General features: G+C 43.1%; 1 protein-coding gene across 5 annotated transcripts in view; it reads left to right on the forward strand.

The window, feature by feature from the left end:
- Sap130 (Sin3A-associated protein 130) overlaps nt 1-13,394 on the forward strand; it is a 111,685-nt gene that overhangs the window by 82,379 nt on the left and 15,912 nt on the right. For all 5 annotated transcript variants that reach the window (XM_055076693.2, XM_050188281.3, XM_050188283.3 and 2 more), the window contains 5 exons: nt 2,021-2,151; nt 2,656-2,740; nt 2,883-2,980; nt 7,596-7,715; nt 11,072-11,175. In XM_055076693.2, coding sequence (XP_054932668.1) covers nt 2,021-2,151; nt 2,656-2,740; nt 2,883-2,980; nt 7,596-7,715; nt 11,072-11,175 — 538 coding nt within the window. The remainder of the gene's footprint in view (nt 1-2,020; nt 2,152-2,655; nt 2,741-2,882; nt 2,981-7,595; nt 7,716-11,071; nt 11,176-13,394) is intronic.

Below are 13,394 nucleotides of genomic sequence, written 5' to 3' on the forward strand. Positions count from 1 at the left end.
AAGACCGACTTCTTCCCTTAAGAAGGCTGTCACTCATAGATGCCTCACCCAGCACTAGTCACACGAAATCTTGCAAAAGCTAGAGTATCCTTGAAATAGATCGTCCCAGCATGTGCTCTGTGTAGTGGCACGCATAAACAAAGCAATAATTTGTAGATAAGTCAGCGAGCAGTTGCCAGGAAATAAGCGGACAGTGTGTGCTAGACCCATTCAGTGACATGTATTTAGTATCCCACCATTTTGAGCACATGCACTGCGTTTTGCCAAGTTCAAATTCTGGAAGGCCAGCCTTAGATAAAGTAGATTGAGAAGAACGACACAGATTTCGTGCGAGTCGGCACCAGATGCATTGGCGTAATTGGCCACCGGCGTTTCTGGCGCCGTGCCAAGCTCACTATCTGTGCACAGTGCCCGGAACACTGTCGGATATGTATACTTCGACAAGTCCTATGCAGAGTCTCACGAAAATGGTGCATTCTGTTGGGTGAACAGGGGTACTCACAAGTGTCCCCAAAGTGCTCTCTCAAGAGTAGCTGCGTTCAAATGGGCAAACAGGAGCAGGAGTGCTTCTGAATGAGCAGCACATTACATATAGTGCACTTTTATTTTCTTGCTTATGCCTGCGAAAATCGGGTATGCATTATGTTTGGGGGCACGTTAGAATTGGGTAAATACGTATACCACTGAACCAATCTTGGCAAAGCCGCAAAGCTGGTAATTGTAGTTCCTTCTTTTTTTTTTTTAAGCAGCTTTTGAACTGCACCTGAGCAGACTATGCCTGCACCCTGGTGGTGTCGCGATGACGCAAGTCCCAGCATGCCGCGTCTGAGATGTTTCAGCCTGCTGCAGGCATCCTCACGTCAACATGCCGGATGAATCACTGAGATCAATCAGGGCACGTCGTAGTCCAAGCATCTCAACGGCGAGACGGCTTGTTGCGGCACCTTGCGACGGCCACAATATTTACACTACGCTATGTGGCCTCAGAGATTGCATGTGCGCACCTTTGCAGTCTCGGAGGTCATGCCCAGGAGTTGCTTGTTAGGTCATGTGTCACTTCCGGCGAAATGGCATTCTTTTATTTGTTAAGCATGAAATGCTTTTAGCTCCCGTTGTCGGCAACCTTCAAGTGACCTTGAGCTAAAAGCCATAGCTGTTATTCGGGCATTAAAACGAGAACATCCAGGCAAGTGGCGAGAACAAACTGCGATAATCCGGGCAGCTAATCAAGGCTAGTTTGGACACTAGTTATTTCCCAAACAAGCTACTAAAATATTGCTTCCGAATTCCTCCAAATGTTTGTTTACAATATCACTAAAGCTGTAACTTCTAGCACGCTGGAGTTTTATTTGTCATTTCCAATAACGAGGTTCAACAGGCAGATACAGGGCACTATACACTTGATTGTCATCTTTTGGCGCTGAGACAGAGTCGCCTGGGATCTTTTCAACGCCAGCAGTCCATCAGCTCTGCTGCGGCCATGCCGGCAGCGTCCAGCGCACCGCAAAATGTCGTTCTACAGAGACGATACTTGCAATGAGGTTCTGTCTTTGACAGAAAACTATTGCGTCCATATGGACCAGTGCACAGTATGGTGTGATGTGGTAGGGTGTGCAGTTGTGAACATGCACTACACCCATTTTAAGATTGTGGCTAGTATCATCTCCAACCAGTCTGCTTTGCCTGTAGCCATTTCATGCTTACATCTACTCTCGATTACAGGGGAGCCTACATTTTTTCAGCTTCATTATTAAAGACGACTATTTTTGCTAGCTTTTTATGACGCTTCTGCTCGTATTTCAGATGGCAAATTTTGCACAGAGGCTCCTCTGTATCTATAGTATCTCAAACTAGACTTTTTACGCAGTCCAGAATTTCGTTGCAGTTGGCCTTTAACTTGTAGTTGACCTGTCTGTGTAGAAATCTTCAGCACATCATTGCTGATGTTCTTTATTTTTCTAGTGTTGTTTCAACTGCTAAAGGCCCATTATTTTCTCTTGAAAATGTGTTCTTTGTGCAGTGACATTCAGCAGGAAAGCAGCAATAGCAGTAGCACCGCAAGTGACCCACTTTTACCAGAGGCCTCCAAGTCGTCGTCCTTGCCTATAGTCAACATCAAGCAAGAGCCTCTAGACGCATGCGAAACACCTCGTGAGTATTGCATTCATTCTACAGTGTGATTCTGTTGCCTACTGTGTCGTGTTTTCTAACTAGCAGTTCACTTGACATTGAATTGGATTGCAATTCCTGTTGACGTGAGGTACATCAGGTGTATATCAGAACATGAATTATAGTAGCACAAAATTCTGAGAAGAAACTATTGAGCCAACCAAAGAAGAATGAACCAACCAAAATTATGTTAATAAGCTTTCATGCAGTTACATTTTACAATGCAATAAAATTACTTTCCCTGAAATCAGTTTTTTGGGCCTGCGCAATTACTTAGATTTTCTTTTGGTAGATATTCTGAAGCATCAGCAGCTCCATGCAAGAGTTTAAAAAGGCTATCATAATTTTCGTTGTTGTCAAGCACTTGTGCATGGTCCCACTGTTGCTGTTTTGGGCGACCACTTTGCACACAGCTTCCTAGTTAACAGCATCTTTTGATATTTTAATTGTAGGCCCGTAAGTAACATTATGCTTGCATTTTTCCAGCAAATGGTAATGTCTCAGTCCTGCCTGCTCTTCAAAATTCTACAGTGGAGGCTTCCCCACGAAAGAAACCAAGAAAACAGTTACTGTAAGTGATATGGAGTTATCACTTCGTGAAACCGAAACTCTTGTCTACTCTCACAGTGTCTTTTTGTACGTGAAAAACATTACAGTGAGAAAAAAACAAACAGATTTCTTCTCGTCCCCCCCTCCCCCGTACTTTATTTCAGCTGTGCAAATGAGTTTTTGGACACCCATTCCACTGATGGAGAGGATGATGTTGAAAAGGAGAGTCGAGAAAACCTCAAGAAGGAATTCTCACGGGGCGGTGAGCATTTATGAGATTGAAGTTCTGTCTGTCGCGCTTGTTACTTGCATTTGGGCATGCAGACATGATAGTTCTGTAGTGTGACTAAAGCCAGTTTGTTAATAAAGGATTAGTGTACGCAGGCAATATGGTAGATAACTGTAAATTTAGACTAAACAAATACATTTGAAATACTGTTCAAAATGGGCTGTATCCTCATCATTGTTTCACTTGGAAAATGGGCTGTACCCTCGTCATTGTTTCACTTGGTAAGAACAAGACACAGTGGAATGAAGTGTACCAGAAAAGCAGTTCAGTGTTTTAGTGTCAAGAAGCACTTAGAGAAATATGATCACTGTTTCACATAGTTAAATCTAGATATAATGAACCTTCATGTTATGAAATTGACAATTTCACTCCTTATTTTGCGTTTTGTGGCGTGAGCCCCGTTCAAGACCACATGTCATTTACCACGAATTAGCTAAGTAATATTGAGTCCCAATCTTTACCTTTATTGGGGGTGTGCGAATACTCCAATAATTTGATTTGCGAATCATCTATTACTTGATTTAAGCTCTAGAAAATATTGTGAGAGGCCTCAGAGTCTACTTTTAGCTAAACAGTTAAATCTTGACATAACGAAATTCTCAACATAGTGAATTATTTAACTTTTTATAACTTGTACGAAATTTCACTGCCGCCGCAAAGAATTACCCAGACAATAATTGGAAACTTACATAGACAGAGACAGTCAAATTGTTGAATTACAAGCCGCTGCTTGCGAACGCACCTCTCAAGTTGCACACGCTACCAAGATTAAGCTCCGAAGCAGAGCAGCATCATGTTCCATATGAAGTCCAAGTGCAATAAGACCCTATTGCACCTCACGCGCTGTATGCTTTGGGTGCAAGTGAAGGCTTGCAAGGGTGAGCCAAGGAGGATGGTGGCTTGATGAGTGCAGTCTTCCTGCACGAGCAAGGGGAAAGGGGAGGGGAACGAGCACGCGAGGGGGGGGGCAGGTTGGTGCAAGTCTCCTTTTCTAGCGCAGCTATGGCTGTGCATGACTGTCAGTGCGACTGTGCACATATGAAGCCCACACGCCCGGTTTGAGAGGTAATCTGCCGCATGTGCAAAAACTGGCCATGCTGTAATGGTGTTACATCATGTGCGCTGTCTTCCAGCGCATTTAGTACTGTTAATTTATGGGGTTTTACGTGTGCAAACCACGATCTGGTTATGAGGCATGCCGCAGTGGTGGACTCTAGATTAATTTTGACCACCTGGGGTTCTTTAACATGCACCTAAATCTAAGCACACAGGTGTTGTCGCATTTTGCCCCCATTGAAATGCAGCCGCAGCAGGGATTTGATCTCGCGACCTTGTGCTTAGCAGCACAACACCAAAGCCACTAACCAACCACGCAGGGTACATTTAGTACTGTAGGTTGTGTAATATCAAGTTTCGGAGACGTGTAGAAGCGAGAGGCAAACGAAGCATTTGTTTACTGTGGGTGATGCTATCAGCCATGCGGGTGGAGCGGACGCGAAAGCGCAGCTGGCTTCACTTCATACCACCGATGTTACGATACCTTCGACACAGCACAAGACCGTACCTTTGGGCACCGGCTCTCAATTTCAACGAAATACATTTTCTTTTCTCATTCAGATTTGCTTTTTTTTGTGTAAGAAAAATCTCAGTGACTACTTATTTGCGTAAAATGTTGAATTTCAATATAACTAAGCAGATTGCTGATTTTGCCGAGTTTGCTATATCGAGGTATAATTGTGATGCCTTTTCTGCAGCCAGTTTGGGTTTAGCTTTCCTGGAGGACGCTGTGTTGTGATGCCACGACACAGTATGTGGTCACATGGAAGCAGGACATTGCAACGTTTTGACAGCTGCTCTGGCTCAATCAGTCGCCTTGTATGCTGCTACTCATTGTGAGGGCTGCATAGAGGACGGCAAAGTGAGCCGTATCGAGTGTCAAAAGCTCGCAATGTCTTACTCTCACATGAGCACATACGTCATGATATCTGAACACAGTTGAAATTAAACCCAGGGTGTCTACCAACCGGGAAAACCGGGAAAACCGGGAATTCTCAGGGATTTTGAGTAGTCTGGAAAAAGTCAGGGAAAACTCAGGGAATTTGGGCCTCTATCAGGGAAAATTAGCGGCAATTTTATTGAAAGGGTCGAAAGTCGCGGTAATGCCGGCTCGAGCAACAGACAGGAATCGTAATGAATCGCCTTTGACGCCCTGTCGTCGGCTGGAGGAGTTGCCAGTGTGCAGTCAACGACCGACTTTCCAGATTCTCGATAATTTGGACGGCTTCGCGGCACCGCCACGTACCCCATAGAGTCAACGTATCAGAACGTGTGAAATTTCGGACGCAAGAACTCTTCGCCGTCCGATTTTCCGGACGTTTTGCCGTGACCGCAGGTCCGAAACGGCAATAACCAAAGGCACCACCGCTGCCGTTTTGATTACTTCGCCACCTCGAACCGGCACTCTCGCACGCAGATCCGCTGGCAGCCGTTGCCACCACTGCGGCCACGCTAGGGCTAGCTGGTTCGACGTTCGCTATGAAGATTCTTGCCGTTGGGTGCCGAGTTTTTTATTGAAAGAATTAGCTGCTGTCAGCAATGGCACGGACTCCGCCTTTGTGGTCCTCGCGATTGGCTTAGAAACTTAGAAAACACGGTACGTTGCATAATGCCAGTTCCCGAAAGTCAGCTCTCCTCTGTACAGAAATGTTACATGGTGAAGCATACGCAAAAGTATTGCAGTGAAGCATAACAAGCGTGGGAAGGGGCTATTGCCATGGAAAACAGTATGTATTCCTGCACGTGTGTAATTATACACACGTGCACCCGGTATTTCCTGTCACAGTACGAGCGCCGATATGCCTAATATGTGTACCGACAGGCCTTCAGAGCGTTTTCGAACGTGCCTGAGGCGGTTTGAGCCCCTAAGGGCAGTAAATGACATGCATTTATTTTTTTTTCCAACTGGCCGATTTTTTGAACGTTTTCGCGACCCCTAGGGAGTTCTAAAAATCGGCCGTGGACTGTGCAACTGACCAAGATGCTTCAAATGGTCCTTGGGGTGAACGAGTGGCAGAAGGAGGACAAGAACAGAAATGATGTACGCATTGAGGAATAAACGGGAAAGGAAGCATGCTGCCGCCGTTTTGAAGAAGCTTGAGCTCAAAAAACAAAGTTTTGGCTGATGCCGAGTTGCAGGCGCCTCATCCAAACCAAAATAAACTCTTTAAAGCAGTGAAACACAACACTCAGGCGTCGTGCGTGGGCTGAGAGCATGTCAGGACAGTTGAGGTTGACCTAAGAGCGGTTGAGAGAGAATCTCAATTGTGACAGAATTCGGACCTCATACCACTGAGCTTGCTATCAGTTGATAGAAATAGCTCATATTCGAATATATTTGCTTCTATGTGCATCTCCTTTTTATTCGTACTTGTGAATGTCCGACTTCATTTGCAGTTTTTTTCGAAGACACTTTATTTGCTGTGCATTTTACTAACCCCTGCCTTCTATTCTCTTTTTGAACAGCATAAACACTACTCCTCAGTATTCAAATTGGATTAAGTCGCTTTTTTATTTTTTTCATGTGCTTACTCGAGAGTGACAGCATCAGGCGATATGGTTTCAGCCCGTCTTGACATAAAACATAGTTCTGCATCACTGCATTTCCCTGCATCACTCAGGGAAATGTGCAAAGGCACTCAGGGAAAACCTGGAAAACTCAGGGAATTTGGAAATGTCAAGTTGGTAGACACCCTGTAAACCGAAACTGACTGTAAAAAAAGGTAATGCGTATATTAAATAATTTACAGTGCTGTGAGGCTCGACAGTAGTTTTTCCAAGGTTCAGATGTACTGTATCTTCATTTAAAGCAAACAAATAAGACTGAAATATTGTCAGCACCCCTTTAACACTCGTAACACACAGATGAATAGTTGATTCACCTAGCTGTAGAATTATCAGTCTGGCTTCTTGCAGGATTTTGTTCATAAATACCTTACCGTTATCCACCAAATTTGTTCTAAGAGGCTAAGTTTTTTTAACTGCTGAACCAAGCCTTGCTCTGACAAAATTTTTGACTTAAGTGTTCAACTGGAATTGTGGCTTCGTTACATTGAGGCTCAGCTGTGCTGTCCTCAATTAGCACACAGGGTTTACTGACTGTTTATGCTGTCTGCCTATGTAAAACCGGTCAGTAAATTTTTTTTTTTAAATATGGTTTTTATAGGTAACCTTTTTCACAATGTGTGAGAGATCTTGGCACTAATATGTTGGCCATAGCAGGAGGTGCTAGAAAGAGAGTATTGTTAAATAAATGAAAGAAATTGTTATATCTGTTATTAATTTATTTATTTATTTATTTATTTATTTATTTATTTATTTATTTATTATACCTCAAAGGCCTCAATGCGAGACATTGCTCGAGGAGTGGGCATGAGTACAGAAGTCATGGGTTACATGATAAAAATGTTCCTTGATTTCAAATTTGAATCGGAAATCTGTTATTTTCTAACACGAAAATAACATATTGCTTGGCAGCAATGCTCGAAACCAGCATTACTGGTCTTGCCTAATAATATTCTTTGCATTGCAGATGACTTGAAGTGTGTGGCTTTCTGCAAACGTCCAAGCATGTCACTACTGACAAGCTACTCCCACAACTGGAAAACACGGCAGAATCATTTCATCAGGCACACTGATGTTAAACCAAAGGGTAAGACTTGTTTTGCATTTGTTTTGCAGGCCTGTTGAGATACCCTTTTACTGCAGTCAAGACTTGATAGAAGACTTGCTTGCTTAAAGGACAGTTAAGGCGGTATTGCATAGTTAAGTACAATATCGTGATAAATTTAGTTACTGAACCAAATGGCAGGACTGCGAGTTGTGTAGTTTTCCCACAAATAAGTCTTCATGAGTGAATTGCACATTCACAGTTTGTGCTTTAGAAGGGATTATCTGGTGGCTAGCCTGTGCTTGCTGTTGTCACAAACTGAATGTTAGCCCAAAAGGGGAGTGTTTTTATGCAGATTTAACTACCTCAATTGGGTAAGAGGCACAACTGAATCTAAAACTATCACTTCACTTACATAGTAAAAAAATTGCCATAGTTGATGCATGGCTGTGTGTTGCATGAATTACAGTAAAACCACGATAATTTGAATTTCAAGGGGCTGAAAGAAATGTCCGAACTAAATTAATGTCAAATTATCAAAGGCATCAAGAAAACAATAAAGAAATGATGGTTACATCAACATGCTTTTATTTACTAAATTAATCAGCAAATCCTGTTTTTATTTTGCACCAAAGTAGTGCGGAAAGCACTTCCTTCACAGTGCGGCCCCGGTGTGCATCCTCGTCTGAGACACATTTTTCACTACCGCATGCACATCCCGATCATCGCGCAACAAGCTTTAAGGGGCTCGTTGTGCGATGGCCTTGAAAAAAACGTGGCGTCTAGTTGAGTGGTACAAAAAGCCCCACGTGACCTTCTCCGAGCGAGTGATGGGTGGAGAGGGGAACTAGTGGCACGCGCAGACAGAAAAACAGGCGTTGTGCCACCGACGGCACGCAGCGGTAGTTGTGGCGACAGTCGACTGCGAAGCGAGAGAGAGAACGGCAATGGAGGACGCTCGCCTGGGGCCTAGCGGCGATTTGTGCAGTAGGCCTTGGATGCTCGCCAAGCGAGAAACGGGGTGTGACATGCGAAGCGGTGGGAGCAAGCCGTTCAACCGCGAGTGCTACTTTCCCCTGCTGAGAGGATGCAATGTAATTGTTAGTTGTGTTCGGCTTCTGTTACACATTTATAACACTTACTGGAGACAAGCACGCGGCACCTTTAGGTAGCACATTAACTGCTCACATGTGTCGTTAAGGCGGCCGGCCTAAAAGGCCACACATTTACTTCATACTGTGGCTCGTTAGGTCTTGCAAGAAGTCTTACCCCTCCAGTTGTATAACTTAATGCATTACCAAGTGTGCTGCAGGCTTTGGCTTTCATGTGTTATGTGTGTTTCATGTGTTTCATGTGTTGTGCACAGCAGTAAACTCAAGAATAAAGGCTTTAAAGGCACAAATAAAGGCGAAGCGTTTCGGCATTGCAGTCATTCACCACAGCTGCTCGATAAAAAAATGCAGTGCTTTTATCCAGTGGCCGTGCATTGACGTACGATTTCTCTTGATTGCACTAAATAATGCATACGCCTTCTGGGACTAGAGGAGGAGTCTGAATGCTCTGATTTTCCATGTTAACAAGGGTCAAATTAACGAGTTTTTGCTGTGTACCTCTTGTGGTATTTTTCTGGCTGTGTTGAAGGAGTGCTGACACCAAAATTTTGTGACTTGCCTTTTTCTTTTTTAGGTAGCTGTTGACCCAGTAATCATGGTGTGAAGCCTGAATTCCTTCAAAGCACACAAATAAATAATTACAGCACTTTTCATGCTACCCATTCAAATCTAAGTGCAGCAGGACTTCAGGCGTGATAAAAGAGATTGGTCACGTCACACATGAATCCAGAGATGGTGGCCACGGGGTATCACATACAAATTCAAGAATGCACCAGTCGCCCTGTGCAGGACCATACATTAACTGTGTCACCGAAAACTGCTGAATAGGCTCTTTGAATAGTGCACTTCTCTTGGAAATGCAAAGGAATGCTCTCCCATCTTGTCCCGTCGAATGCTGAATGGTCTCTGTTTTCAGCAGCACTTTCATTATGTGTGCACGTCAGTGATGTCTGGTGCCATGAGACGGACAAGTCACATTTTGCAAACATGAAAAGTCTCCTTTTTCATGTCCAAAGCCATGCTGCACGCGTGTCTTAAGCTGGTCATACTAACTCTTCCGCTACCGTGGGGAAAATAACTGTTTTTTGCAGGTTACGGCAGATTTTCTTTTTTTTTCTGGAGGTACTGCATTCAATATTTAAGTTAGTAGATATGCAAAAAGCAAAATGAAAACACCTTTCATGCATAAAAATTTTATTAATGAGATACGTCATAAAAAAGATAAATTGTCAGAATCAAGATTGTGGGATAAAATTAAACAAGGTTTGTAAAGACGCTTATATCTACTGAAAAAAAAAAAGGAAACAGCAATAGGACATATACAAATTGTGTTACAGTCTAATAGGCACTATCTCCGAAATAAAATCAGTTTTTTATTGAACAGGTCTTATACTACAAAAATTTAACTGCAAGCACTACAGTTGGGTGTGCCATGCGGCGGAGCAGTTCCTCGATGTAAAACGTTGGGGAACATTGCCTGTCTTGCAGTAAACTCATGTTTTCTGCTCGACTTTCCTGTCGTTGTAGCATTTCTTGCTGTTTCTATAAGTCTGCATCTTGGTAGGTTCTCAAGCACTCCAAACAACAAAGATGTGCCGAAGCAAAAAGCGAAAGTAACTGGGCTGTGGCTGCTGATGTTCCAGGCTGGTTTGCATCATCGTCGCTCTCAGATTCAAAGTCCAATGAAAAAGAAGCATCCTTAGACTCGCCGCTGCCATATCCATCAATAAAATCAGCCTCAGACGCAGTGGAATCACGAGGCCTGCGATCTTTCGAAGCACAAGTGTTGCTTCCAGAGGCGGCCATTTTTACTTTCTACTTTGACAATCGCAAAACTTCGTAGCACGTTAAAAAATTGCCACCAAGCAGGGAAAAAAGCGAACTGCTTAGGAAACAAAAATATAGTTCTCCTTCAGGTCCAATGGCGAAGTGTGTCCATGAGCGGCATGGAAAGTCTGGAAAGCGCCATTTCAAACCATCGATAGCAGGCTAACGATGCCCAATGGGCGCGGTAAAGAAAGGGTTAACAGGCAACGTAATTGTTTGTTGCAATCCTGAGGGATTGAAGCTTCATAGTGTGATTACTGGGTCAATAGCTATATAATAAAGAAACAAAAACAAGACAAAATGTTTTGTCTGTAGTCTCATTTCGAGTGTTGCTTGTCCGATAGCTCGACATGTCTACTTTGCTTATTCACATTATTCTTGCTTTCATAATTGAAAAGATGTCAAATGAGCATTCACTATTTAGAGTGTTTATAACTTTGGCTTAATTCCATTATGCAGATGACAAAAAACAGACCGTTAATGATTTGGCCAACCAAAAAGGTGTACTGCAGAAGGCTAATGGCTGGAAAGTTTTCCACTTGGCGTCGCAGATGGAGGATGTGGTGAGTGGTGAAACGTATCTCTTGCTGCACACAACTATTGTTTCTCACATAAACTTGCAGGGACAAGCTTTATTATCACAACTCTGTTATATTGGGGACTGCATATCTCACATCCTTTGTCATGTTTTATTGACAAATGACTTTTAATGTGCCTACTATTTTTGGTGCAAGGGAAAGCTTTCAATCCACATTGTCCACTATGCTATAGCAGTTATGGAGGAAATGCCATGTGAAATTTTTTATTTGCATCTTTCATTCTCTAGCTGTGTTCATGCAGTCCTCTGCTTTAAACTGTGATCATTTATGAATGAGCACAATAGCACTGGTATGCTAGCACGGAAGAGATGCTGAAAAAAAGTGCAAGCCCAGCTTTTTCACTTATAACCTTTTGTTTGTCTAGGTGATCGTCATGTGGCTCGTGGTTTCAGAAATGTTGAATCATTCCTGCAACAATACAAAGTCGAATCTCAATATTGAATGAGTTTGAATTTGGGTTTGAAGCGACCACTCCATGCAGTCTGGGCTTTCTAAACAAAATACACAGTGCATTTAGTAGTGGCTCAGTTATGTGTATCGATTTGTAATCATGTGGACATGCGGCAGTGTTAATGTCAAGGTTTCATGGTACAATGCCACCTTGTGTATGAATATACATGGCACTTTTTGTGCCGAGTTAATATTTGAATTCCTTATTAAAGTGCTAACGTATTTGTCAGTCCCTTTATAACAAATGTTGGCTGAATAGAAGTATGAAAAATGTCATATAATTTATTCATAACTTTTATTAAAAAGTTATGAATGCTTGTGTTCGAGGGGCTGACTTGTTGGGATGCTGGGTGTTTTGTGGTCATGTCACCTACCGAGTTTTTGAGCAACTCATTTTTTAAGACCTGCTCGATCATTCGGACTTCCCTGCTGCACCGCCACCTTCTTTATGCAACCAATGCATAATGGTGACCGAAATTTTGGATGCAGTGATGAGATAGCTGCGCCAATTGCGCCAAAGTGCGCCAAAAGGCAAATCCTGCCACATCCTGCTACATTTTTGCTATTCTGCGCCAAAGCTGCGCCGAACGCGTATTTTCACACTCCGAAAGCGAAACTAATATCTCGAGGCCGAAACGTCCATGCGCCCCACATAATTATTATTCAGTTCATATATGTTTAGAACCGTTGATAGTGTTTGTTCATTGTTTTTCTATAGGCTTGTGATCTGCATTCTAGTCTTTTTATTTATTTTTCTGTAAGCTTCTCATTTGCGTTCTAGTCTTTTTTAAATAAAAGTTCCATTGACTTGCTCGTTGTCCATTTATAACTTGCTGTCCTATAGGGGCTTGGTGGCTATAACACAGCGCTGATCTATACTTGGTCACATAACAAATAAATGAAATGATGCTGAAGTTCTAAAATTAGTTATTTGGGCCAACATGTGACGTTGCACAGGTAACCCGAAATTAACTAACTTGTAGGGTCTTGCGTGCCAAAACCACGATCTGATTAGGAGGCACGCCGTAGTGGGGAACTCCGGAATAATTTGGACTACCTGGGGTTCTTTAATGTGCACCTAAATCTAAGTTACGGGTGTTTTCGCTTTCTGGCCGCATCGAAATGGCACTAACACCCTCTTTATGGCACAACACCTTTTTGTTCCCAAAGGCTTCTTATTTACTGTTTTACTTCTCGTAAAGTCAGTTTTTCCACTTGGCAATGAGCCTTGAGCTGCTCCAAAAGCATGTTTCCCTGCTCCGAAATGCCCTTCTGGCTGCTCCAAAAAGCTGCTCCAAAATGGCTTCAGCCAATCACATCACTGTGGATGCTTAAGGGTGTGTTGCTCAATTTTCTGGACATGACCCATGCACTCAATGTCTCATAGAAGGCAGTTGTGAACAAAGCTAGTGCAATTTTGGTTGTCACTTATACGCTTGCTTTCATTGGCAAGGAGGTTTCTCAACTTTCCAGATGTCAAACATCCACTCCGATTAGACATGCGTTGGCTGTGCACCAATCTGTAACTCTGGTCGCTGACCCTTGTTTAAAACACCCGTTAGTGGTCTCAGCATTGTGGCTATGGCGAAAATTCACCACCAGCCAGTCTGGTGATAACTGGCAAGCCATTGCATAAATCTTGCTGCTTTTGTATTTGTACCACTGGTCCTCATTGGCAGTCAGGGCTGAAATGAACTCACACATGCAAGGCCAGATTGGCAGCCATAGAAGCA

The sequence above is a fragment of the Dermacentor andersoni genome, chromosome 2 (genome assembly GCF_023375885.2).
Source record: "Dermacentor andersoni chromosome 2, qqDerAnde1_hic_scaffold, whole genome shotgun sequence".
Classification (NCBI taxonomy): domain Eukaryota; kingdom Metazoa; phylum Arthropoda; class Arachnida; order Ixodida; family Ixodidae; genus Dermacentor; species Dermacentor andersoni.